This window comes from Rhinopithecus bieti, unplaced genomic scaffold (assembly GCF_001698545.2).
Source record: "Rhinopithecus bieti isolate Rb0 unplaced genomic scaffold, ASM169854v2 scaffold_1403, whole genome shotgun sequence".
NCBI classification, from domain to species: domain Eukaryota; kingdom Metazoa; phylum Chordata; class Mammalia; order Primates; family Cercopithecidae; genus Rhinopithecus; species Rhinopithecus bieti.
The window spans coordinates 598,760-625,547 of NW_016803444.1; the positions used below are offsets into that span (position 1 = coordinate 598,760).

At 43.9% G+C, this 26,788-nt stretch overlaps 1 protein-coding gene and 1 pseudogene across 2 annotated transcripts in view; one reads left to right on the forward strand and one right to left on the reverse strand.

Annotated features, from left to right (window-relative positions):
* MTAP (methylthioadenosine phosphorylase) overlaps positions 1–25,737 on the reverse strand; it is a 56,184-nt gene extending 30,447 nt beyond the window's left edge. The window contains exons 1-4 of one of the 2 annotated variants that reach the window (XM_017884200.1): positions 24,809–25,724; positions 12,484–12,570; positions 11,228–11,286; positions 9,480–9,647 (exon numbers count right to left, since the gene is read on the reverse strand). In XM_017884200.1, coding sequence (XP_017739689.1) covers positions 9,480–9,647; positions 11,228–11,286; positions 12,484–12,570; positions 24,809–24,841 — 347 coding nt within the window. In that variant the 5' untranslated portion in view covers positions 24,842–25,724. Of the gene's footprint in view, positions 1–9,479; positions 9,648–11,227; positions 11,287–12,483; positions 12,571–24,808 lie in introns of both variants that reach the window. The other variant, XM_017884204.1, reaches the window with a different exon arrangement.
* Positions 12,951–24,415, forward strand: LOC108536946 (tubulin beta chain-like; annotated as a pseudogene).
* Positions 25,738–26,788: the final 1,051 nt, after the last annotated feature.

Here is a 26,788-nt window from a genome sequence, read left to right on the forward strand (position 1 = left end):
CCAGCCCCAGGGTAAGGCTACTTAAGATGGGAGAGCAGAGAGGTCTTGGATCATTGGTGACATCCTTGAGCTGCTGAAACAACAACTCTGGAACTTACTGCACCTCTTTTCTTTCTGCTATGTGATACAATAAATTTCCTTATTTTATTTATTTATTTATTTTTTTGAGACGGAGTCTCGCTCTGTCGCCCAGGCTGGAGTGCAGTGGCCGGATCTCAGCTCACTGCAAGCTCCGCCTCCCGGGTCCACGCCATTCTCCTGCCTCAGCCTCCCGAGTAGCTGGGACTACAGGCGCCCGCCATCTCGCCCGGCTAATTTTTTGTATTTTTTAAGTGGAGACGGGGTTTCACTGTGTTAGCCAGGATGGTCTCGACCTCCTGACCTTGTGATCCGCCCGCCTCGGCCTCCCAAAGTGCTGGGATTACAGGCTTGAGCCACCGCGCCCGGCCCACTTGTCACTATCATTTACGGAAAATATGCTTCCGAACATTTCTTCTGCCAATCCCAAAGTATGACATATTGACGGGCCTCAAGTCAAGGGTATCCAACAAATTGCTTAAGGTTGTCAAGCAGGGTTATGTGATAAGAAGTTAGCCGACAAATAAAAAAAAAACTGCCTATGGAAAAGTAAAGGAGACAAAATGATGTGTGCTGGCAAGAAAAATGAGTTCAAGACAGTCAAAGAGAGAACACTGGCACTTTCAAAGAGAGGGAGAAAAGGCTAGACATAGATTGACTGGTAGGTTGTTTCTTGAATCAAGACTCTCACATTGGCTTGAAGATAGCCGTTGGTTAATACGTTTCCTTTGAGGAAATGTGGTGTTGCAAACAAGCTGAGGGTAAACACTCATCCCCTGGCAGAGGCAAACACAATCATCGACCTCTGAGGACGTTTCAGAATATGGTCTGTATCCACAACAAGCCCCAACATGCAGAATCATGAGTCAATTAATTTACTGGCAGAGCAGAATAACGGCTGCTCATAAGGAGGATGGTTTAGGGGAAGTGAATCTACCCATCATTTAAAATATATCCCAAGAATCAAACAGCAGCGTGAATAGGCAGTCATGAGAAAAAATTCGGACAGAAACAACATCAGACTAAGAAGTGGAAAAATTCTGTCTTAATAACCAGAAGTAAGTGAGGCTCACACATGTAATCCCAGCACTATAGGGGGCCAAGGTGGTTGCAGCCTTTGAGTTTAGACATTCAGGACCAGCCCAGGCAACATAGTGAAACCCTGTCTCTACAAAACATATGAAAAATGAGCTGGGAGTGGTGTCACACGCTTGTAGTCCCAGTAATTGGGGGCCTGAGGTGGCAAGATCACCTGAGCCTGGGAGGTCGAGAGGCTGCAGTGAGCTGTAGCGCCACTGTACTCTAGTGTGTGCGACAGAGTGAGATCTTGTCTCAAAAAAAGAGAAGTGAAAACTTATGAATTTGGACCAATACCATTAAGATCCTGCCACTGTTCTGATATCAACAGTGCCCCTGAGTGCTGGTGGTGGCATAAAAAAGGAGGAAAACCAATGGATGTTTATATCCTAGTCAAGCAAGGCTGCTTAATAAACAGGTACGTTTTTCCTTACTTTCTATTATATTTCATGAGATCATGCTAAACAGTAGCACAAAAATAAAAATCCTCACTCTAAACAGGTGGTGACAACAATCTCTTTGGGCCTCAGTTTTCTCACTTTTTATAAAAGGGAAGGATAAGGTAGACAGAAGATGTCTTCTAGAGCTATGATAATAAGCAGTGTCAGAAACATAGGAAGGGCCTAAGTTTCCTCCACTATAAACTGGAATGACTGCTGTATGCCATAAGTGGGATTAACTGATTGTGACACCTAATAGGAACTCAAAAATTGGTAGTGTAGGATTTTTAATAACAGGATATATTATGGGAAGTTAATAACACAACTAGGTTATGGAATAGAACGTAAGAATGAACCTCATCCAGGGGAATAGTGGACACCACTTCAAGGACAGCTACAGACAAGAGGATGGCAAAGAATGGGGACGCAAGTAACCGGGGAAAGGGAAGGTGAAGGAAGATGATGAGTTCATGCTTAAGTTTCTGTCTTCTCTATAAAGGTGGAGGTGACATTCTCAGCTAAAGAGTGAGGGAAATGAGGAAGAAGCAGTAAGAACAGTAAAGGTTAAAAATAGCTGTTGACAGGAGTGAGACAAAGAGCTAAATAAAGGCTTCTTGTGTAACTCTTTACCATAAAACACTTTGTAGTCATCAAGAGGCAGAAAGAGAATGACAAAATACTTGACATTAGAGCATACTCCCAACCTCAGGGACCAGAGCTTTATGCTATGACATAAAGTTCTAGGGGAAGCCCAAGGCAGGGCTGGTCTCTGGGAGAAGGAAACAAGACTGACATAACTGATCCTTCAGCACTGTGTTTACAGCGGGGCTTTCCTGATGAGTAAGAATGCTGACAAAAGCGAAGTCGAACCCCTCCCAGTTTTAGCAAGAAAATAAGTTGAAGAAATCGTCTGAAGAGGGGAGGATACCAGAACTTTTAGGAATCAATTCAACACTCTCATTTAGCAGATGAGGACACTAAGTGACAAACGAATTTCACAGCATAGCCAGGAAAGAATTCTGGATGTCCTCACTTCTAAGCTGGGATTCTTTCACTGCATTCTTTGAGAAGGTAGAACCCAAACACAGGCCTTGGGCACAACAGGCCAATATGTTATTAGCCACATTTTACAGAAACTACCTAGCACCAGGAATCACACTGTGCTTCCTTTAATATTCAGTTTTTGGTCTTATTTTTCTCATTGGAAAAAAATAAAAAAAAAAAAATCAATGTCTGCAAAACATTCCTGATAAAGAAGACTATTAAAAAAGAAATCTCATCCTTCTCCTTACTGATATGTTTGCAAGTTTCATCTTGAGATACTTCTGACAGTGACAGCAGTTGAGCAAGTCCTACTCATCTGATCCTTTTTTAAAAAATATGTAGCTGGATGTAGTGGCTCATGCCTATAATCCCAGCACTTTGGGGAGGCCAAAGCAGGAAGATTGCTTGAGGCCAGGAGTTTGAAACCAGCCTGGCAAACATAGTGAGACCCCCGTCTCCTAAAAAAATAAAATAAAATAAAATAAATTAGCCAAGCATAGTGGCAAATTCCTGTAATCCTATCTACTAGAGGGGCTGAGGTGTGTGGATTGCTTAAGCCCAGGAGGTCGAGGCTGCAGTGCGCCTTGATCAGGCCACTGCACTCTACCCCGGGCAAGATCCTATCTAAAAAAACAACAAAAAAATACAACGTGGGCATCTTTTCAAACAGTTTACAGATCTTGTTTTTCTTAGATTTGCATAATAAATATGGCGTACTGATTTCCTACAATCATCAGGATTAATGGTAAAGAGAAAGAAGAGCAAGTGTAGAAATTGCTGGAATCCCCTGCCCATGTATCTTTAATGGCACGGACAGTTAGTAGTTGGGGGTGAAAGAAAGGCCATATCATCAGTTCTCCCACACATACAAATGATTGTGTAGAGGTATCATCTCACAAGAACTGGGCTAGAAAATGGAGGGCCCATGTACCACAAGTACAGGAGGAAACAACAAAATGCCTCATGATTTCAATAAAGCAGCTGGCAGGGAAACAGTCTTGCTTTGCTCCAATGGCAAAATCTCATTAAAACCAATCCTGTGCACCACTTTATAATGCATCATCGAAGTTGAGCTTTAGAAGTCGGGTGGGTGCGCGAGGCAGGAAAGAGTCATGCCTTTCTTCTCCATGGCTGATGAATAAAAACTAAGCAAAGGCCCAGTGATGCATAGTCATGCTTCTAAATTTCTCTAAGTCTCATTTACTTTGACTCTTTTATGAGGTCTTTTTTCCCTCATAAACAGAACATCTTGCTTCAGTTTCCCATAAGTGACTCAGTGAGAGCCAGGTATGCATACATACAAGGGTGTGTACCACAGGAGAGAAGTTCCAAAATTATGAATCTTGGAGTACATATCTTATGAGAGCCTTTTAATGTATAAATAGCCTGATGACTTTCTTTCAGGACAGACCAAAGGTCAAATACTTTCCCCAGTTCAAATAGACTGTTTAATCGCTGCAAAGAAGTGGAACAAATCCCACTCCTAACCATCTTTTACCCTCAGTGGCCAAATGACTTCTGGCTCTAACAATGGGGACCTTGTACAAGTTAAAAGAAATGGATTCATCAAACACGATCCAGCAGGAGGCATAGGCACTGAAGAAACCTACTGCAGACAAGCCTCCTAGACAAAGTTCTTGGTAGAGATTCTGATTCTCCTATTTTTAATTTTTGATTTGGGAAGAACACTGCACACAGAGGCCAGGGCCTATGGCAAGGAAGCATTAGGAAACTCGTCCCTGTGCAACAAAAATGGGAAAATGAAAAATATAACCCATTCTTTTGGAATTTAAGTTCTAGAGCAAGATATATGTTGCTTTCTAGGATGCTCTACTCACAAATGAAAGATTATTATGTTCACTTTAATTGCTATGGAATTTCCTCGAATGAGAAAGATACAAAGACTGGCTGCACATACGCAAACATACTCGAGCCCACTGCACTCTCTATCTCTCTTTCCAGGACAGTCACACCCAGAGTTCCCCTCTTCTCATGCCCAGGCTTTTTAACTTCATCAGCTGTAATGTAGCATGAGAAAGAAAAGAAAAAAAATTTTCAGAAAAGAATGACGTTTTTCTTAAAAGAGCTTCCAGCATTGTCAGAGTCCTTCAAGAGTATATTTCGTCATTAGAGCAGAAATCTGATGTTTCTAAAACAACCCTAAAAACCAGCCACATGTCTTTCTTAAGTCTGAGGCTGGTCCCCCTGCCCTGCCCATGCTGGCACTGAAGGAAAAGAAAGTGATGTGCTTTAGCTTGGCCATCTATAAAATAAGAATAGCCATATTATTAAACAATCTTGATAACCTTTGAAGCACACTTTAGGATGAGGATTTTTTTTTTTTTCTGAGACAGTGTGCTGACAGAGTTATGGCAATAGGCCAATGTGTGTTTCTAGATAAGTCCCTGGAGAGAATACAAGGGCAGTGTAGGGAAAAGGAGCCTGGGCCAGGCACAGTGGCTCACAATTGTAACCCCAGCACTTTGGGAGGCCAAGATGAGTGGATCACTTGAGGCCAGGAGTGCAAGACCAGCTTAGCCAACATGGTGAGACCCCATCCCTACTAAAAGTACAAAAATTAGCCAGGCATGGTGGTGTATACCTGTAATCCCAGCTACTCAGGAGGTTGAGGCACGAGAATTGCTTGAACTCAGGAGGCGAGGTTGCAGCGAGCTGAGATTGCATCACTGCAGTCTAGCCTGGACGACAGAGTGGGACTGTCTCAAAAAAAAAAACAAAAAACAAAAAAAAACAAAACACACACACACACACAAAAGAGTGAGAGAGAGAAAGAGAGAGATGGTACAATTCAGCCCTCCATTTGGAAGAAAGAACCAACACGCAGTGGGTAAAGTGATTTGCCCAGGGCCAAACAGAGTCAAGATGAAACCTCCTGATTCAATGCTCCTGCCCCAGCTGCCCTGGAATCTATAATCCACCGGGTGGCTTTACAGGATGTTACAATTCTGTTAAACAAGTTGAGGCTGTGGGTATGACTCTGGGAAACCCCAGGCTAAAAATGGCAAAGCCTGTAGCTATTTGTATCTGATGCCATCAGCAAGTGGAGGTAGGAGATGCCTGTCTCAACACACCAAGATTCACTTTACTAAGAAATGTGCTATCAGTAAAACACATAGAGGGTATTACCCACAAGGCAAAAAGTTCTGATTTTCTTCTGCTATAAGATGTTCAAACACATAATGAATCATATACGTGCTCAAGCCTGGTTAAGTGGAACCCACTCAGCTCAATCAAAGGCAGTAACACTTAAAAGACGCATCCAACAGCAATATGATGTTAGCCACCTAGGTAATTTAAAAATTTCTAGTGGTCACTGAAAAAGTAAAAGAGAAACAGGTAAAATTAACTGTAAAATCTTGTCTAACCTAATATATTCAAAACGTTATCACTGCAAATAAGTAATCAATGTAAAAATTGAGATTTCATGCTAAATTATATTTTCTTAGGGATCCTTCTTTTTTTTTGAGACGGAGTTTCACTCTTGTTGCCTAGGCTGGAGTGCAATGGAGTAATCTCGGCCCACTGTAACCTCTGCCTCCCAGGTTCAAGCGATTCTCCTGCCTCAGGTTCCCGAGTAGCTGGGATTACAGGTGCTCACCACCACACCTGGCTAACTTTTTTTGTATTTTTAGTAAAGACGGCGTTTCACCATGTTGATGAACTCCTGACCTCAGGTGATCTGCCTGCCTCAGCCTCCCCAAAATGTTGGGATTACAGGCATGAGCCACCGCGCCCTACCAGGGATCCTTCTTTTAACAGATTCTTTTCTTCTGCTGTTGTAAAGTAGTATCAACTAGTGGACCCTCCAGCCAGTCCGCCCACACTCTCAGTAATGGCACTCAGTTATTCAGAAGGTTAACACATGCAAGATCCCACAAAAGGCACTTGTTAGAGACTTTGAACTTCCAAGGAAACATTAAGAAGGCAGGTTATTCATATGTCTCATAAACAGAAAAATACTAGAAGATCTAGGTTACCTGGCTAAGATGCGCTAAGATAGAATGAAACCAGATCTGATGGCAATACCTGTTCTCTTTCTAGTCTCCAACTTCTGACCCAACTGCTTTCTTGAAAGAGCCAGTATGTGAGTAAAAGATCTGGGAAATGCAACAGTGTATAGTTATACCATTTAACTAACAAATTAACCCAAGGCTCAGTGCCCAATTCAGACTTTACAGTATCATCTGTAATACTTCATAAATCTGGATCATCCTGAATATGGAGTTTTGTATTCTGCTCTATTTAGCAAACATATTATAATCATTTTCTTAAACTATTACCTCCAAACACATGGACGTTGACAGCCATTGAGATTTTAATCAAGATGTATCCAAAACACAAACTCCAGCCTATCCCTCTATTCAAATGACTATGTTCAAGCCCTCAAAAAATACTGACAGCGCAAAGATGGGCCAGGAACTGTGGGCGTTGGTGATATGGTGCAAACAGGGCAGACAAGGCCTTTGATCTCACATGGCTTATATTCTAGAGGGAAACAGGTCATAAATATATAGTGTCAGGTATAAATACATGATAAGGACATAATTCAGGGTGAGAGACATGTAACCATTTTAGTCTAAACCCATTATTTATTAGGTTGAACCACATGAAACTGCTGATATTCAACCATTTCTGACCAACGGGATGGGCAATTTCAAAACAGTTTCATTCCATCAGGAAACAACCAAGAATGCTTCTGATGGACCAGAAATTATAATGAATCCCTGAAAGGCAGAAGACACAGTGGCCTGGACTGGACAACCCTCTCTCCCATAGCAGAAGCTCTAGGAGAGGGCTGTGAGTGCCGTAAGCTCAGAGATAACTGATGGGAGAAGCAGCATGGACTGAGGTAGTAGGCAGGGTGATTGGATGGGGGACTGTGGAAGGATCCCCAAATGATTTAACTCTGTGCTACTCCCCACTCTCCATCCAGCCCAGGAGGCTCCTGTCTTCATCCAGAGCATTCTGAGAGGCAATTATTTCTACCAGGAATAGGGGAGGGGGTGGCCCTAGTACAGCGGCCCCCAACCTTTTTGGCACCACATAAGGAAACTAACTGAAGGAAAGTTCCAAAAACACAACCTGATTAAAAAAGTAGGCAAAGGACTTGAATAGACATTCCTCAAAAGAAGACACATAAATGGACAACAGCTGTATGAAAAATGCTCAACATCACTAGTCATTAGGAAAATGCAAATAAAAACCACAATAAGGTATCACCTCACACCTGTTTGATGGCTTTTTTTGCTGTCACCCAGGCTGGAGTGCAGTGGTGCATTCATGAATCATTCTAGCTTTGACCTCCCAGGCTCAAGCGATCCTCCCACCTCAGTCTCCTAAGTAGCTGGGACAACAGGTGTATACCAACACACCCGGCTAATTTTTGTTTTATTTTTTATAGAGACAAGGTCCCACTATGTTGCCCAAGCTGGTCTCAAACTCCTGGGCTCAAGCAATCCTCTTGCCTCAACCTCTTGAAGTGCTAGGATTACAGGCATGAACCACTGTGCCAGGCCACAAATGGCCTTTATTGAAAAGACAAAACATAGTAAGTGTTGATGAGGATGTGACAAAAAACAGAACCTTTGTATACTGCTGGTAGGAATATAAGTACAGCCATTACTAAAATTCCCCAAAAAACTAAAAACATCAACTACCACATGATCCAACAATCCCATCTCAGGGTGTATAAGGAAATGAAATTTTATGTCAAGAAAGACATCAGCCCTTCTACGGTCCCTGCAGCATTATTCACAATAGCCAAGACATGGAAGCAACATAAATGTCCAACAACAGATGAACAGATAAAGAAAAGGTGGTCTACATACACAACGGAATACCATTTAGCCTAAAAAGAGAAGGCAATTCTGTCAATTGCCACAACATGGGTGAACCTGCAGGACATTATGTTAAGTGAAATAAACCATTCACAGAAAGACAACTACTGCACGATCTCACCTATATGTGGAATCTAACTAAGTCAAACTAATGGAAGTAAAGAGTAGAAAGGTTACCAGGGGCTGGGGTTTTGGGAGATGTTGATCAAAGCACAAAATTTCAGTTAGACAGGAGGAATAAGTTTTTGAGATTATACTGCACGGTGATTATAGCTAATGACAACGTATTATGTATTTCAAAATTGTTAAAGTAAAAATCAAATGTTCTCAGCACCAAAGATGATATGTGGGGTAATACGTTAATTAGCTTTGCTAATCATTGTACAAGGTATACATGTATCAAAACATAATGTTATACCTCACATATACATTTATCATTTGTCAATTAAAATTCAAAAACAAAAACTCACAATGAAAAGCTTAAAGCAGGCTGGGTGCGGTGGCTCACGCCTGTAATCCCAGCACTTTGCACTTTGGGAGGTCGAGGTGAGTGATTTCCTGAGGTCAGGAGTTCAAGACCAGCCTGACCAATATGGTGAAACTCCATCTCTACTAAAAACACAAAAATTAGCTGGGCATTATGGCATGCGCCTGTAGTCCCAGCTACTCGGGAGGCTAAGACAGAGGAATTGCTGTAGTCCCAGCTACTCGGGAGGCTAAGACAGAGGAATTGCTTGAACCTGGGAGGCGGAGGTTGCAGTGAGCCGAGTTCATGCCATTGCACTCCAGCCTGGGTGATGAGTGAGGCTCTGTCCCCCTACCAAAAAAAAAAAAAAAAAAAAAGAAAAGGAAAAAAAAAGGCAAGCAAGTCTGTGGCCCTGCCCTCCCGGTTTCCCTGCTGGTTCCCAAACATCGTCCATTTGAGCTAGAAATGACCAGCTACAAGCTACAATAGCCTAAAGCATTTTGTATGACTGCTTACCTGTCAATGAATTGATCAATAATGACAATATCACCGGGCTGAATCTCCTCCCTCAAGGAGCCACAAGCTGTGGTCACTATGACATGTGTACAGCCCTCTTCCTTCAAAGCCCAGATGTTCGCCTGGTAGTTGACCTTTGAAGGCATGATGGTGTGCTGCCTTCCATGCCTAAGGACAGAAGAAATCGTCAACCCGTGATGAGCACACCACCAACTGTTTTCTCTTAGAGTCTAGAAAAAATTAAGTGATTCTCTAGCAATGACCACAGACTAACACAGGAGGTCTCCTAGAACCCACTCCAGTGACCAACTATAACTAAAATTTAGGTTCCCTGGATTCTGAGAAGCCACTTCTGTTTCAAAAATGTAGACTGGCAGACAAAGAGCCTAGTGTGGTCCCCACTGTCATGCTCTGTATAAAGTGTCAGTGAACCTGGGACTTGCATCCAGCCATTAGAAAATGGCAAATGTGCTATAAGTCACTCCCATGGTTAGGCTCTACCTTGCAAGCATGCACGTGAGATTCTCCTACTGGTCTCCTGCATGCTTGCAAGGTACAGTCTAGCCATGGAGGTGACTTCTAGCACCTTTGCCATACCCTAATAGCAAGAAGCAAGCTGCTGCCAAGTGAACAGCCTGTGGAGCAGGCCACACAACAGAATGTGAACCACCTCTAGGAGCCAAAGGCCTCCGTCCTGTAACTTCTAGGAAGTGAATTCTCCTACAACCACATGAGCTTGAACAAGGACCTCAAGCTCCAGATGGGAACTCAGCCCTTGAATATGCCTTGTGGGGCCTTGTGCAACCGCAAGCAGAGGACCTGCTAAGCTGTGTCAGACTTCTGACCAACAGGAACCAGGAGATCATGTGTGCTTTTTTCTTTTTCTTTTTTTTTTTTTTGAGACGGAGTCTCGCTCTGTCGCCCGGGCTGGAGTGGTGCAGTGGCCGGATCTCAGCTCACTGCAAGCTCCACCTCCCGGGTTCACGCCATTCTCCTGCCTCAGCCTCCCGAGTAGCTGGGACTACAGGCGCCTGCCACCTCGCCCGGCTAGTTTTTTGTACTTTTTTAGTAGAGACGGGGTTTCACTGGGTTAGCCAGGATGGTCTCGATCTCCTGACCTCATGATCCGCCCGCCTCGGCCTCCCAAAGTACTGGGATTACAGGCTTGAGCCACCGCGCCCGGCCTCGTGTGTGCTCTTTTAAGCTGCTAAATTTGGGGTAATTTGTTACACAACAATAGAGAACTCATACATATATCTTGACTAATTTCTAACAATGGGATAAAAATGACTTGGCCTCCTCTGTAATACGGAACAGCATCAGCCTCCTTAAGGAAACAACAGCACAGACACAAGTAACCCACTTCAGAAGCCCTAAGCCCACCCTCCACAGACATAAAACTACTACTAGCAAGAGGTCATTAATGATGGATTGCTTTTCTTTATCTTTATAAGAAAGGGGAAAAAATGAACAAAACATTTCTTCTTGCATTTAGAACTAAAACCAGAGCTTTGATTTTAGTCATCTGATCTACTTTCCCAATCTAAGGGGCAAGGGCATGAGATCTAGATCTTTCATCTCCTAAATCAATATAACTTAACCAAAAATGAAACATTGTAAATAAAGGTTACTAAGATGTTCTGATTCTGTCAACATATAAAAACTCATACTTGTATCTTTACTCTTTCCAGAATTTAAGTTTAAATTATCCTTTAGTAGTAACATCCAAAAAGCTTAAAATACCATACCTTGCAAGAAGGACACAATCAACATTTTTTATCTTCCCCAAAATTAGGGCATCGGATGGCTGCATGCAATGAAAAAATGTCAATTAATTCAGCGATTTAAAAACAGGTATGTAAATTAAAATTGTTCAACCACAACAGTACTCATGGAATCTGAAGAGTCTGAGGATACAACTTAGAGAAGAGGTAAGATCTGATTATCAATATAATCATTTAATCAATCACTTATTGATCCCTCTGCAAGCATAGATTCACAGGACTCAAGGTTACCATGAGTACCTGTGTAGGTACCATTTAGTCAGATCTATTCGTAATGAGTACCCCAGGGGACTATCATGGTAGACTGGTCAAACTTAGATGTGTCAAGGTTATTGGGCAGGTTCAAGAACAGGTATGAGGGTGAAAGGCAGAAAGGATAAGAAGTCACTGTCATGACACTAACAACTCAGTACTGGAAATGTCTGCTTGTGTTAACCAGGTCTAAGATGATCCTGGAAATGACTTGAGGTAACAAAGGCTGGAAAGATCCTTAGAACCAAGGGGTTTAAGAAAATGAACCAAGATGACTGCAGGACTGGGAGCACACAAGGTCAACCTAAGAATTTAGCTGAAAAGGAGGGTTTGGTTGGGACAGCCAGATAGACAGATCTTACAGAAGGACCAGAGGACGTAGCAATATGGAATTAGGAGAATGCAGACACCCTCACCCTGGCATACATAGGCTAAGTGACACGGGACTGAAGAACAAGCAACCTCTCCTATAAAAGGAGGAACGTTTTATTTCTAGCTCAGTTATGCATTCAACTAACATGAGGTATGTTCTCATTCCCCAAAACAGTTCTTTTCACTCGAATGTCACTTAATAATCATAATTCATCCTATTAGTCATCAGCCTGTCCCCTAATTTGTGTGGTGTGACCTATTGGCCTCATATTAGAAGATGATTTGAATGTAGATTTGAAAGTACAGTCTGGAATGAGTCTGTGTTCTGAAATGAGTAACTGATTTCCAGCAACAGAATTAGAGAAGTGAGGTACATATCCAGTAGCCATTTTCTCAAAACATCAAAGTCTGAGGCATCCGTCAGACACCTTCTCAGCTGATGGAACCCAACAGCAGAACTTCTGGCCCTCTCTGCTGTGAGCAGACAGCCCTGGGCTGCCAAAACAAAAGCAATTTTTTTTTTTTTAAATTTAAAAATCAAGCCAGCAAGGAGAAATGAAAAAACTAACATGTCTCCACTAATTGGATATATTAACCTTGCCAAATGGAGTATCCACATATTTTTCAGTTCTTCCTTCTAAAATTTCTGGATCATCCAGGCCTGTTCCACCAATTATTCCAATCTAAGAGAGAAAAAGACAGAGAAGATTATTGTATTTGGTGATTTTTATTAGAAATAAAATTCTAAGCAAATTCATTTATTCATATGCTCTTCTCCATTCCTGCCAAGCCCTATTTTTTTGAAATCTGAAAATTACTGAACAACAATCAACAAATATTTCAAAGCCTTCTACAAAAATCAACAAATATTTGAAGGCCTTCTATATTCTAGAAATAACCAAAATGTAGGGCACCTTTTTGGACTACATCACATTTACTTCTGACTGAATTATAAGTCAGCACAGACAGGTACTCTAACCAACTCAAGTTAGAAAATCAAACCTAAAAGTAGGCAAATATGGTAGTGGAAAGTACCTTCTAATCAATTTTGTTTCTCTGTCAAATGGACAACAGAGTAAAGAATGTCCAGAAGACTGCTGGGATATGAAATATTAGATATTCCATTTGGTAGTGATTTCTCCTCACTGTTCTATTTGATAAAGAAATTAGAGATTATCTTTCCTATGCCATTAGAATCACAGAGCTAGGAGAGAATGCAGACAGAGGAGACTGAAATAGCATGAAAAGTTACCCGCATATACATTTATGAAAACAATCATTCATATATGTATGCAAATTCGTATTTACATATTGTAGATATACATATAGGATACTCATGTATACTACTCAGTAAATTATGTAAACATAAATAAGTAATTCAAAATGTAGTTATAAGTTTTTTTTAAGTTCATGAATTGTATTGCATTTTTCAGAGATTATCTTGAAAGTCCTTGTCAGAGTTAAAGAAACCTGAGAGTTGATCTAATTTGATGATTAAGAAACAGAAACAAGAACAATTACAAAAATAAATATTAACTAAACTGCTAAAACTAAAAATTAAGTAACAAATCATTAGGGAAATTTCCTTGGGCTGGTACTTCCTAAAGGACAAAGTAAATAGTGCCAGGCTAACTTTATTAGAAACCTAATTAATGCGAAGTGACCTGAGCATTGTTGTTTTTCAATGAAAAGCTTTAAATCTATTGTCACCTGGGTAACTAAATAAAATAAATTAGGCCTCAAGAAAAAATTCCAGAGTTCAGAATTCAGTGAACATCTGAATTAAATAATTTTCAGGTCAGGTTACACAAGTTGAGTCCTATCAACACGTAAAAAAATGGTTACCTTTCTGCCTCAGTTTCCTGAAAAAAACAAAAAACAAAAAACAAAGGCAACAACAACAAAAAACAAACAAGAAAATAAGGACAATTTAGTGAAGTTTTTACTGAAGAACTCTGCCTGTTTCCCATGACATGGTTACATAATTTGTGACTGTCCACCACAATTTCCTTAAGTGGCAAAGCCAGGTTTTGATGTTGGCGCCATCTTGTGGAGGTATATTATTAAAACCACAGCAGGTTAACATACTTTATGTCAATGAACTTCACATTATTGTTAAAGGGTAACCAGTATTATAGCTTTCAAACCAACAGAAGTGTTCACTTAAGTCAATACATTTAAATAACGGCACTTCAATAGAAAACAACAAAAATTCATCGTTTTAGGAAATCCCAACCCTTCTTTAGCCTGGCTTCTCCAACTTATCCTTCATTCCATGGACCTCTGAAGCACCACAGGTCATGAGGAGGCTAAGAAACCATCCAGCCCACATCCTCACCTGGGATACAGATATGAACTGCTGACTCTGAAATTACTCTTAGCCAACTCCCTGGGATTCAGCTACTAGCTTTTTAACTCATCACCACTTTGACCTGGCTGTTTCTGGGTGTTCCCTGAGCCATGGCATCTCAGATTCTTGATTCAACACTGGATGCTTGGGATCAAATACACAAATCAAGTTGGGCTTTGTTTGGAGCCACCCTCTGAGTTTACGTGAACTTGCCCAGCATTGTAGCAGTTGTTGAGAAATGCTAACCAGGTGTCCTGCTGAAATTCAGAGCCCCTGAGCTCACTCTCAGCAGCCCCAGGCTTCAGTCTGCATCACCTGACTGCATAATGACTCTGCACTAGGTAGCTGGCAACTCAGCCCTCAGCAAGGAACATGTAGTAGCCCTGGACATGAAAGCAAGAGTGGCTACTGCTCTGGAATGATCTGCTGGCAAGCCCATCCAGTCACTTAACTAGGTCCAGTTGTTTATCGAAACCTACACTGTGCGAGGGATACAGGGACAAGCGTAGCAACTGAGTCCCGCCATCCCAGGAAACTGGACCTCTAAGATGGAGGCCGGCAGGGTCAAGATGTGGCCAATGTCGCCACCTGCTGGCCCCACAGCAAAGTACAACTGGGATGAAGTACCCAAGCACTGATGGCCCAATTCTATCCACATTCCCTTGAGTCTCTAAGTTTGTGTCAACTCAATACTGCCTTAGTAATAAAGTAACTGTGTCTGTGGACTTACATGTTACAGGCACTGTGCTAAGTGCTTCAGTGATCTTACCTTATTTCATCATCACGACCATAAGATGGGCCCTATAGAATGTTACCCGTTTTACAAACGAAGAAAGAGAAGCATAAAAATTAAAAACATCCAAGAGCAAATCATAAGGAGCAAAGCTGGGATAGAAATCCAGGTCTTTCAAGCTTAACCACTATGATCTGCCCTCTCCCAATATCCCCTGGAGTCCTTCATAACATTACACCTTATTAGAAAAGTTTTTTTGGTCTCCATGTTATGAGGCAACATGCTCAGAGAGGTCAAGTTCATGACGAAGGTCACAGAACAAGCACAGAAACAGTGACTCCAGGTATCTGAGTGAATCATCTCAGAGGGGAGGAAAACTCTCAATGACTTCATCCACGCTCAGGAAACAATGACAAGACCCTGCCAGGCCTCCTGGGCCGGAAGCGTCAGTCCTCAGTTCAGTTAATTCTAGACTGTGTAAGAAATGTGTTCAAGACCTGAGATGGAATTTCTGCCCAGCCAGGACTTCTTTATTACACAAGATAGAGTTCTGAAATAGGGAGTCAATCAAGGTCCTTGACAGATTTTAAAAGCTAGTGGCTCATGCCACACTTTTCCACTGACTGACCATCAAACCAAACTTCTCAAAACTAGACTTTCTGCATTGATAGTAAAGCTCTTGATGACATCTGCTTCAGAACCCTAAAGCTGCCCACACCTGCCTACAGTGACTTGAACCACCTGGTGTCTGCAACCATGAGTGGGGTCACCATCTGTCTGCACTCCCCTGGCCAACTCAGTGCTGACTTGCAGAAGCTGGCCGTGAACAGGGTCCTATTCCCCCACCTGCATTTCATGTCTGGTTTCGCCCTGCTGACCAGTCGGGACAACCAGCAGTACCAGGCCCTGATGGTGCATGAGCCCACCTGGCAGATGTTTGATGCCAAGAACATGATGGCTGCCTGCAACCTCTGCCATGGCTGCTACCTAATGGCGGCTGCCATGTTCAGGGGTCACATGTCCATGAAGGAGGTGGACAGGCAAATGCTTAATGCCTAAAACATGAACAGCAGCTACTTTGTTGGTTGGATCCCCCAAGATATAAAAAGAGCTGTATGGACTTCACACCCTGGGGGCTAAAGATGTCTGCCACCTTCACTGGCAACAACACTGCTATTTAGGATCTGATCAAGTCCATCTCAGAGCAGTTCACAGGTGTGTTTCGGTGCAAAGCTTTCCTGTACTGGTACACGGGCGAGGGCATGGACGAGATGGAATTCACTGAGGCTGAGAGCAACATGAATGACCTGGTGTCTGAACACCAGCAGTAGCAGGAGGCCACGGATGAGGAGGAAGAAGACTTTGAGTGAGCCAAGGAAGAGGTAGGTGGCCTAAAGCCTTCTGTTACTGTGTAAAGGGTGGAAGTGATGTGAACCCTTTATTCACACACAATCTATTCTATGACAGCCATGTCTTACTGTATGTGCACTTGCTGTTCTTTATGTCTTGACATCACATGTTCTAAAGACACCACAAAGAAAGCATTTTCATAGTGAAGAAAAAATTTTTGTTCAAGAGGAAATCAATCCAAGGGTCTGACTTCTCTAAGACTGTGAAAGCATTTATCCAAATACCAGCTCACCTGCTCAGAACTTCCAGCAATGTGGAAAGGGTGCATACTAGCCCCTACTCTGTGTCTATTTCCACTAGTACCTGGCTACAAGAGATTTTACCAACCTTCTTTGTCCCAGAAACCATTCACCATCACTTCGAGGCCTGGGCGCACTGCCGTAAGGAACCCAGCACTCTATAATGGCATTCTCAAAATACCATGACCCCAAGCATTTGAGACCAGCTCATGCCAGGGAGATGGGCTGCCTCTGAGTGCCTCAAGCTCATGATGACGTAAGCGAGCCAGAGCTGGAGCTGGCACAGCCCGATCTGAGCATTGCAGTCCTTCAGATCTGGTTGCCTTAACAATTTTGGCAAGCACAGCAGACAGAAGCCCTCATTATTAGGCTGACATGGCTTTGAGGCCTGTCAGGGCCTTGCAAAATCCTGGAAGCCTAGCTGTATGGGAGGGAGCAACCAACTGTCTCCGGCTGGGAGGACTGTTAAAAACCTGCAATAGGGTCCACAGGGATAGGTGGGGGCTTCATCTCAGAAAAGACACCCCCCTCTGTAGGCCACCCTTGTAGGTAGTGGTTATGGATGGAACTGTGTCTCCCCTAAGTTCATATGTTGAAGTTCCAACTGTCAGTACCTCAGAATGTGACTGTATTTGCAGTTTTTAAAGACGTAATTCAGATCAAATGAGGTCACAATGATGGGCCCTAATACAGTATAGCTCATGCTATGGTTTGAATGTGGTCATCTTCAAAACTCATGTTGAGGCTTGTTCCCCAAATACAGTGATGCTGGGAGGTAGTACCTTTAAGAGGAGTTTGAGTCCTAAGCTGCAGTAACAATCCACCCCCATTAAGGGATTAATGCAGTCCCAGGGGAGGGTGTTCTTGTTCTCATTGAGTTGGATTAGTTCCAGTAAGAGTGGGTTGTTATGAAGCCAAGTTTGTCTCTCTCTTTTTTGTGTTTCCTTTTCCTATCTCCCTGGTCTCCCTTTCATTTCTTTTAAATAAACCTCTTTTCTTCATAAATTACCCTGTCTCAGGTATTCTGTTACAGCAACAGAAAACAGACTAAGAAAACTGTTGTCCTTATAAGAGATCGAGATGTAAACACATACAGAGGGAAGACCCTGTGAGACAAATGGAGAACACTGCCATCTACAAGCCAAGGAGACTGACCTTACAAGAAATCCAGCTTGATCTCACCTTGATCTTGGACTTCTAACCTCCAGGGCTGTGAGGAGATAATGCTTCTGTTGCGTAAGCTACCCAGTCTGTAGTGCTTTGTTACAGCAGTCCTAGCGAACTAATATAGTGACTCTATATTTTAGTCGGATAAGCTTGGACAACCCAAGGGCTCAAAACATCCATGGTTTTTATTTGACCAAACGCCCCTTGTAAAGTACAGATACCAGGCTAAAGGGCAGACATCCTCTTAAAGACACACTTTACCTGCTGAAATGGCCAGATTTTTTCAGAGGAGGATTTTCCCTAATGCATAATGTATTTGTTAGAGCTCTCCTATGCTTGTGGAACAACAGCAGGACCCACCCACCCTCCTGAGCCAGCTGCTGGATACTAGGACATTCCCCCTCTCCTGCTTTCAATACCAAAGCCCAGGCCCCAGGGATTCTGATTAGTTGGGCAAGGCACAGTTTGTTTTTAAAGCTCTGTAGGTGGTTCTAAAGTGCCCTCAGAACTAAGCAACCTGCTCTAGGGCCTAGACCATAAATTTCTAAAATGTGGGCTGAGTGTGGTAAGCTGAATAATGCCCCTGCCCCAAAGAGATCCTAGCTACATCCTAATTCCCAGAACCTGCCTCAAATATGATTAAATCCAGGATCTTGAGATGGGGAGATTATACTAGATTATCTGGGTGGGACCTAAATGAAATCACAAAGAGGTAAGAAGGTCAAATGAGGAAGAAAGTGATAAAATGATAGAAGCAGAGGGAGAGAAAAGGGGACATGATGTGAGGCCATGGGCCAAGAAGTCCTGGTGCCTCCAGAAGCTGAAAAAGGCAAGGAAATGGGTTTTCCCCATAAGCAACAGAAACTTATCTCCTCACAGTTCTGGAGGTTAGAAGTCCAACATTAAGGTGCGATTGGGATTGATTTCTTCTAAGGTCAGTCTCCCTCCCTGGCTTGGAGATGGCAGCGTTCTCCATGTGTCTTCACATGGTCTTCCCTCTCTATGTGTCTGTGTCCCAATCTCTTACAAGCACAACAGTTTTCTTAGTCTGTTTTCTGCTTCTATAACAGAATACTGGAGACAGGATAATTTATAAAGAAAAAAGGCTTATTTACCTCATGGTTCTACAGGTTCAGAAAACTGAAAAATGCAAGGAAATGGATTTTCTAAGAGGAACTAGTCCGATAGACACTTTAATTTTAGCCCTGTAAGACTCATTTTGGATTTGTGGACTCCAGAACTGTAAGAGAATACATTTCTGTGTGTGTGTGTGTGTGTGTGTGTGTGTGTGTGTGTGTGTCTGAAATAGAGTCTCACTTTGTCACCCAGGCTGCTGGAGTGCAGTGGTGAAATCTCAGCTCATTGCAGCCTCAACTTCCTGGGTTCAAGTGATCCTCCTGTCCCCAAGGAGCTGGAACTACAAGCATGCACCACAATGCCTGGCTAATTTTTTTCTTGTATTTTTTGCAGAGATGGGGTTTCACCATACTGCCCAGGCTGGTCTTGAACTCCTTAGCTCAAGGGACCTACCCACCTCAGCCTCCCAAAGTGCTATGATTACAGGCATGAGCCACCGCGCCCAGCCTCATTTGTGTTGTCTTAAGCCACTCTATTTGTGAAAATTGTTACAGCAGCAACAGGAAACTATTACACTAAGGGAAGAGCTTGTTAAAAATGCAGATGGTCACCCTTTCCAAAGCTCTCTAGGTCAGTGGCTGTCAAACTTCAGTGGACATCTGAATATCCTAAGGCTTGTCAAAACCTAGATTGCTGGGCCCCAGCCCCAGAGTTTCAGATTCACTGGGACTGGGGTGGGGCCTATGAACTTGCATTTCTAGCAAATGACCAGGTGATATGAATACATGACACACTTTGAGAACCACCGCTTTAGATGCTTTTGAGGCACAGACTGGAATGCCATGACAACAACCACAGGTAAGGATCCAGGATCCACTGCATACAAACATTTTCCTTAACTGCTTCCTCAACTGCACCTATAGGGGTAAGATTTTTACTTAATCCATACAATTATCAAAAGAATAAAGTGAAATAATGTATTAATATCAGGCACTGTTTCTGTATACCCTACCACTCCTGGCAAAAATAAAAAATCAAAATAAACTTCCTCAAAGCAACAAAAAAAGCCCGATTTCCTCCTTTTACCCTGCTGAGCAGTACAAAACCTGGCTGCTCCTACCTCTCTTCAGCAGGTAGTCTTTTTGTGATTTTGCCTTAGGGTCCTCAACTAAATGTCAAACAGCTCTCCTGGGGGTGTCTGGAAACAGGGCTATTTCTGGCTGTTGTCATGACTATGGGGAGTGCTAATGGCATTTCTGCAGAGGGGGTTAAGGGTTGCACTCCATGTCCCGCAATGCTTGGGACAGTCCTACAAAAGAAGTAATTGTCCTGCCCAAAATGCCCTTGTGTCCCTAGGCAAAAAAATGAAGGCTCGTTGGTCATTTGATTTTCAACTGGGGCCTGCGGGTTGTCCTCAGTTTCAGATGGCCACACAAGGACTTTCAGGCTGAAGGCCCTTGTAGGCCACACTCGCGACAGCCAAGCGGAGAGTGTAAAGGCCCATGTTCCACAGTCTACAAACCATGACTTGTCCGTCTCCCTTAATATCATTATGTTTATAGCTCACTACCAACCCACAATGGGACCATATCCCCTCCTTGTCACAGCAACCATGATTAACAAGTTGTTGTTGTTATTATTATTATTATTTTGAGGCAGGATCTTACTCTTGTCGCCCAGGCTAGAGTGCAACGGCGCACTCTCTGCTCACTGCAACCTCTGCCTTCTGGGCTCAAGTGATTCGCCCACCTTGGCCTCCTGAGTAGCTGGGATTACAGGTGTGCAGCGCTGTGCCGAGTTAATTTTTGTATTTTTTGTAGAGATGGGGTTTCACCATGTTGCCCAGGCTGGTCCCGAACTTCTGAGCTCAGGTGATCTGCCCATTTGGGCCTCCCAAAGTGTTGGGATTACATGCATGAGCCGCTGTGCCTGGCCAAGTCTTATTTTTAATCTCCCAGAGTGAAAGCTGGGAGGCTGCTCAGGGGAGTCATGCTACACTGCTGGAGCCCTCCAGAATGCCCTCTATTTGGGTGCCAAAGACTAGTTTGGCCCTCTCTCAGGAATACTACCTGCCCTTGGCTGATGCTGGAGGACAATGTCTCCCTGAGGTCCTCTCAGACAATGGCAATGTTAATCCCATAGCCTCTGGCTCCTGCTGCCTCTCTCCATGGCTACCCCCCAAGTAATAGCCTCACGCCCTGCCTGGACCACCTCTCACTGCAGTGAACCACAAAAAAGACTGTTTCAATTACTCTCACTCCAGGTGGCTTTCTCCCTCCCTCAACCTGCCACCCACTCTGCTCCTACAGTAAAGAGGCCCCTCAGCATCTCAGCCTCTGGCCCCCTAACCAGCAGTATCTGGGAGGAAGGAATCCTACACTCACCCTCCTTGGCTCCAAGGAGTCACTCATGGCCCCTTATCGTCCACTTTGAAATGACCCACCAGTATCACCATCTTTTTGATTTTCCAGGTCAAAAGCAGAAATCATCCTGTTCTTCTTCCTGCACTCCCCACATCTTACCTGCAAATTCTATCCCCAATTTCATTATTCCTCACCATCTCCATGGCTCCCACCCTAGACTTCAGCACCAACACCAAGACTTCTGGCCTGATCTCTTAGCTCTTCCCCTGCCCACTGGCTATTCTGTACACAACAGCCAGGTTAATCATTTTAAAATGTAAATCAAACGCCACCTGCTGCTCTTCCACAGTTTCCAAAATATTTAAAATCAAAATTCTTGATCGTGGTCTATAAGGATGGCCTTATGAGCTGCATTCACCCAATTCTCACTGTGCATCCGTGATTTCCATTCCTACTACACTGAGCTCACTTCTGCAACACCTTGGTTTTTGCTCTCCTACCCCCATCTCTCTCCTCAGGTCTTCACTTGGATCTTTATCCTTATTTTCACTATCAGCTTGTTTAAGTCCATTCAGGCTGCTATAACAAGGTATCTTAGGACTGGGTGGCTTATAAACAGCAGAAATTTCTCACAGTCTGAAGGCTTAGCAAGTCTAAGGTCACAGCAGATTCAGTGTCTGGGGAAGACCCACGTTTTGGCTCATAGATGGTGTCCTCTCACTTAGTGGAGGGAATAAGGCAGCTCTCTAGGGCACTGATTCCATTCACGAGGGCTCCACCTTTATGACCCAATCATGCCCAAAGGCCCTATCTTCTAATACCATCACATTGGCGATTAGGTTTCAACATAGAGATTCTGGAGGCAGACTACTGCACAGCTTAAAATCCACCTCCCTAGGAGTCTTGTCTGACACCCCTCACCCAATGGAATCTTATTGCTGTTTCACTTTCATGTCAGTTGGTTTTCCACCCTGACTAGAATATAAACTTGAAGAAAATAAAGGCCTTGCTTACTCAAAGATGCATCCCCAGTGTCTGGCAGGTATTCAATAAATATTTTTGATTAGGATTCCACCAGTAGATGGCTAGATTTGAAAGATATGCCAAATATTATACTGCCAATCCAAAACTCAGTGGAATCTTTCACTTGCATGCGTTAACTGCACCTCCTAAATTGAGAATGAATTTAAGATCCATTCCCTGTTCATATCTCTATTTTAAAAAGAGAGGTACTTGGGCTGACATTAAAGGAGTACCTAGAACTGGGCTGAATGTGTTACACGTTACTGTATTTAAACCCAGCCACCTCTCAAAGGACCTGCCAGCAACACCAGTGGGGCTCAGACACACATGTGCCTCCTACACCTCTACCTGGGTGGTGTCCAGCAGGCACTGGAGATAGCCTGCTTTCTGCTCGCACTCTGCCTCCCTCTTCAAGATGGACATTCTATCAAGTGCTCATTTTAATTGTGCATTAAGTCACAAGAAAACAGGGCAGAGAGACCACACTTCAGATTTCAGAAATGCCTCACATCTAGTTGGTGGAATGCCAGGCTCTAGGCCCAACTGTGTCCTTATCTAGGTCCAGCTGTGTAATTCTGGACACCTTAGCTGACATTTCCGGGCCTCAACTTTACACCCGCAAAAGGGATTTGTGTGGTTATACGGATGGTCTTGAAGGAACATTTTCCAGTCCCATTATTCTATAATTTGGGAATAGGATGTGTTTTTTTTTAACCTATTTGCTCTGGACACTGGCACCTCACATTTTCTATACAGAATGTTGCCTTAGAAGTCTGGGGAATATGGTGCTGGCATCATGGAATCTCAACAGCAAAGCTGTCATCTGTTTTAAACTGAAAGAGAAATCAGCAGGCAGTCTTAGCACCATATGTATCTCTTAATTTTATATCCAGAAGCTTGCCAAGATCAAAAATACACATTATTCAATATTTACATCAGGTCTCTGAGAATCACACTGCCCATTCTGCACTTAAATGCACTGCATTAATTTGAAGGGAAACCGTGTGGCAGGGAGAATGCTAATCAGATTAAAGTAAGACTGTTTTAAACACCATCTCTCTGTTTTTAATGGCATTCGAAGTGTATTCCTGCAAGGGTAAGGTGAAATGTTGTGGCCTAATGATACCTAACACAATAACTTAATAATTGTTGGGGAAAAGGTCATTCAAAATTAATCTCAGTTCCCCCACTTATAAGCACTACCACTTAATAAGCTTCAACCATGTGCAACATAGACAATTTAATTCTAGCTCTCCCAGCAAATTCTGTAGTGAAATTCTCAGTTTATAGATGAGCACCCAAGAGAAGTCACATACTTCACACGAGTTTCATGAAAACCGTTTCTGCCTTGTTTCCACCAAACCATGAAGGCAGGGGCGAGGCCTTCTATAAATATTTGCCGGATGCAAGATTCTTTTCAAAATGACAAAATAAGTTTCATATGTAAGTCTGGATGCAACACCCTTCACCATTCCTCTCATTCTAACTGGCTCATTTAAACCTGCAAGGGCTTGATAAACTAATCTGGCTGATTACACACTGACCGCAGATTTGCCTTCTCCCGGGAAAACTGCAGTCGAGTGTAGGGTATCGAGATGCTCTGGAGAAGATCGCAGACCTTCCTATCCCATAGGTCAAAAATGTCTAAAAATCAAAGAAGTTAACTGCGTTCTTAGCCAGTAATAAACGCCCTAGAAGAGGTCTTAAGTTTTAGCATCGATTTTTCTTTATGTGCTGTAATTCGCTCTTGGAATACTAACCAGGAGAGAAGTGTTTAAAACCCCAGGGAAGCCAGCTGCTACTCTCAGAACTTGTGCCCTCTTCAGCACAAAGCTTCCCACCGCACAATGATCCCTTGTATCAAGACCTCTCAGGCCTAGGGCACAAGGAAATCGAACTCTAACTTGCAAGGCTGCAAAACAAAGCAGTTTGAAGCCGGACGCCTCCAAACGGTGCAGCCCTAAAAAGGGACGCCTGTACTCCTTTTCGAAGAAAGTCTCAGAACCCCTACAGCATTGCGCTGCTGGGGAAAACTTCAGCACGGAGGCCTACGTTCGGAGGAAGAAGCCGGAAGCATGCAAAAGAGCAAGTAAGCAGTTCTCCCACGTGGGCCGCAGGCAGCAAGCAGAGTCAGAGAGCGGAAGCTGGAGTCCCGCAAGGCACTAGGAGATGGTCACAGAAGCGCAGGCGCCCGGACACCTGCTGGCTCCAGCCGGGTGTCTTTCTCGGGAGAAGAGTGGTGCTCAGGAATGGTGGCGGCCTGGGCGCAGCCTCTCCCATCCACGACACCTCTCTCTAAAGGGGTGCCTACGCCCTACGGGCAGCGGGTGCAGATGAGCCAAAAGGTGGTATGTGTGTGTGTGTTGGGGAGGGGATCATTCGCAAGCGTACCCTCTCCTCGAGCAGCAAGTGAGTCCCGAGCGCCGAGCCCCAGTCCCTCCCCGCCGCGGCAGGGGCGCGCGGGCCGTGCGTATGGCCCGCGGAGGCGCAGTACCCCGGGGCGGGGACGAGAAGGCACCCGGCAGGGCGAACTGCTGCGGCTGGGAGGGCTCATCTCACCTTCACGGCGGTGGTGGTGGTGCCAGAGGCCATGTCTCTGCACGGGAAAGGAAGCTGCAGTGGGCGAGCGCTCGGGACTAAGAGAACCAAAGGGACCGATGAGCTGCAACTGTGCCAACCTCACAGCGCGGGACTGAGCAGTGCGGAGACCCGGGGCCGGCCTTGACTCCTCCTCTTCCTCCCCGGGACAGCTGGATTGGCTGCTTGTGTGGGCTCTCCCCCGCCACCCCTTCCCCAAATCGAAGTTCCCGCGTTCCGCCCCTTTTGCAGACCTTTCCGGTTCTCCGGGTTTTTGTGTGTATGGTTTTTTTTTCATCCCCAGTTGTAACTAACGGATAATGATAATAATGGAGACCATTTATCGAGCGCTGTATTGTTCCAGACTGCGTGTTTTGGACTTTAATTGGCTTACTTAACTTTCACAAAAGCCCTGAAAGAGCAGCACTCCCTGCTTGGCCCGATATTAGTGGCGTCAGAGGCCTCAGCAGCAAAATCTGGCCAGGCGGCGTTCCACAAGTTCTCGCGCAAGGAAAAATCCTCACCAAGGAGGGAACTGACCGGCCACTGAGATTCTCTTAGGGAGTTAACGCGGGGCGGCTGCCGTGGCGGGGGCGTGGTTTGCACTTCCTACGGCTGCGAACCCACCGGGGGTTTGCGTAGTTCCCTTGATTCCTGGAGGACACAACTGGGATGGACTTGACCCAAGACTCAGGGATGACGAAAGGGAAATAAACAGAGTAACGTACTACTGGATAATCTTTCTGATTTACGAACTATGATTTACTCGTCTTCAATTTGAGGGGCGGCTTTAAGGCGTTTGAGACCCTGCGCAACTCCCAGTCTGCTCTACCCGACTGGGGGCATCTTTAACCCTTTCTACGCCGGAGCGGCATCCAGTACACCTGGATTCAGAATCCAGACTAAGGTCTCCATCATTCAACACTAGCAGGACACACACACACACACACACACCACCACCACCACCACCACCAGCAGCAGCCCTTTACAGGGATAATCCCTCATGCTCAAAGCCCCCATCCCTTCCCTACTGGGATAATCCAATTTAACCTTCCTTGATGGATTAAGCGTTCTGAAACAAAACAATGGGTGACAAGGATCTTAAGGGTGGACTCTGAGATGTAGAAATGCTGCAAATTAGCCTGGAGGTGGGAGGAGGGCCGAGAAAGGGGATGCTTTCCTCTTACAGCAGCAAAACACGGAAACGAAACACAAGTACAATTTAATTCAAAATACCACTGTGTGATGTTAACCTGGATACTGCTCATAGAACCTGTTTACTTAAACAGTATAGACTTTCGTCCTCTCATTACTATATGCTTTAGGTCTAAATTTTCTCACAATGTAAAGTTTTCTTTATTCTGTTACAATCATCTATTTCTTTTAAGTTATAAAATGCAATGGCAAAAGAGGAATGAAAGTAGAATTCGGATGCTCCTTTGAGAAACAGGAGACAGGGAGTCCTTCGTGGATGAAGACAATGTAGCTTTCTAGGGGCCTTTCTGCTGATTGCTCTATTGAGGAGCAGGAAGCCCACCACTCAGAAGTGAACCATTGAGGGCACAAGGATGCCCTGGGCTTTATGGCCGCTACCTAAGTAGGGGGTCCTAGCCAACTTAAGTGACTTGATATGATTAGTAAGTCCAGTTTCTACTCAGCACTGCCTCTCTGCTAAAAGTTAGACGCTGTAACCAAGTTAGATCTTGTAAGCTTAAAATACCCCTAGGCATAGGAGTTGGAAACTTGGAGAGGACCAGGCTGGACTTCTGGACTTTTCTACTATAACTTGCAGGTAAGGGCTCAAGCATTTGCTCTTGAAGATGTGATGTCTGTGAAAAGAAAATTCTTTTAAAGTTTGAATTTCATATACACTTAACATGTGACAAAATATTATTCTACTTTTGATATTTTTCCAACCACTTAAGATTGTAAAAAAGCATTCTCAGTTCAAAGTTGTACAAA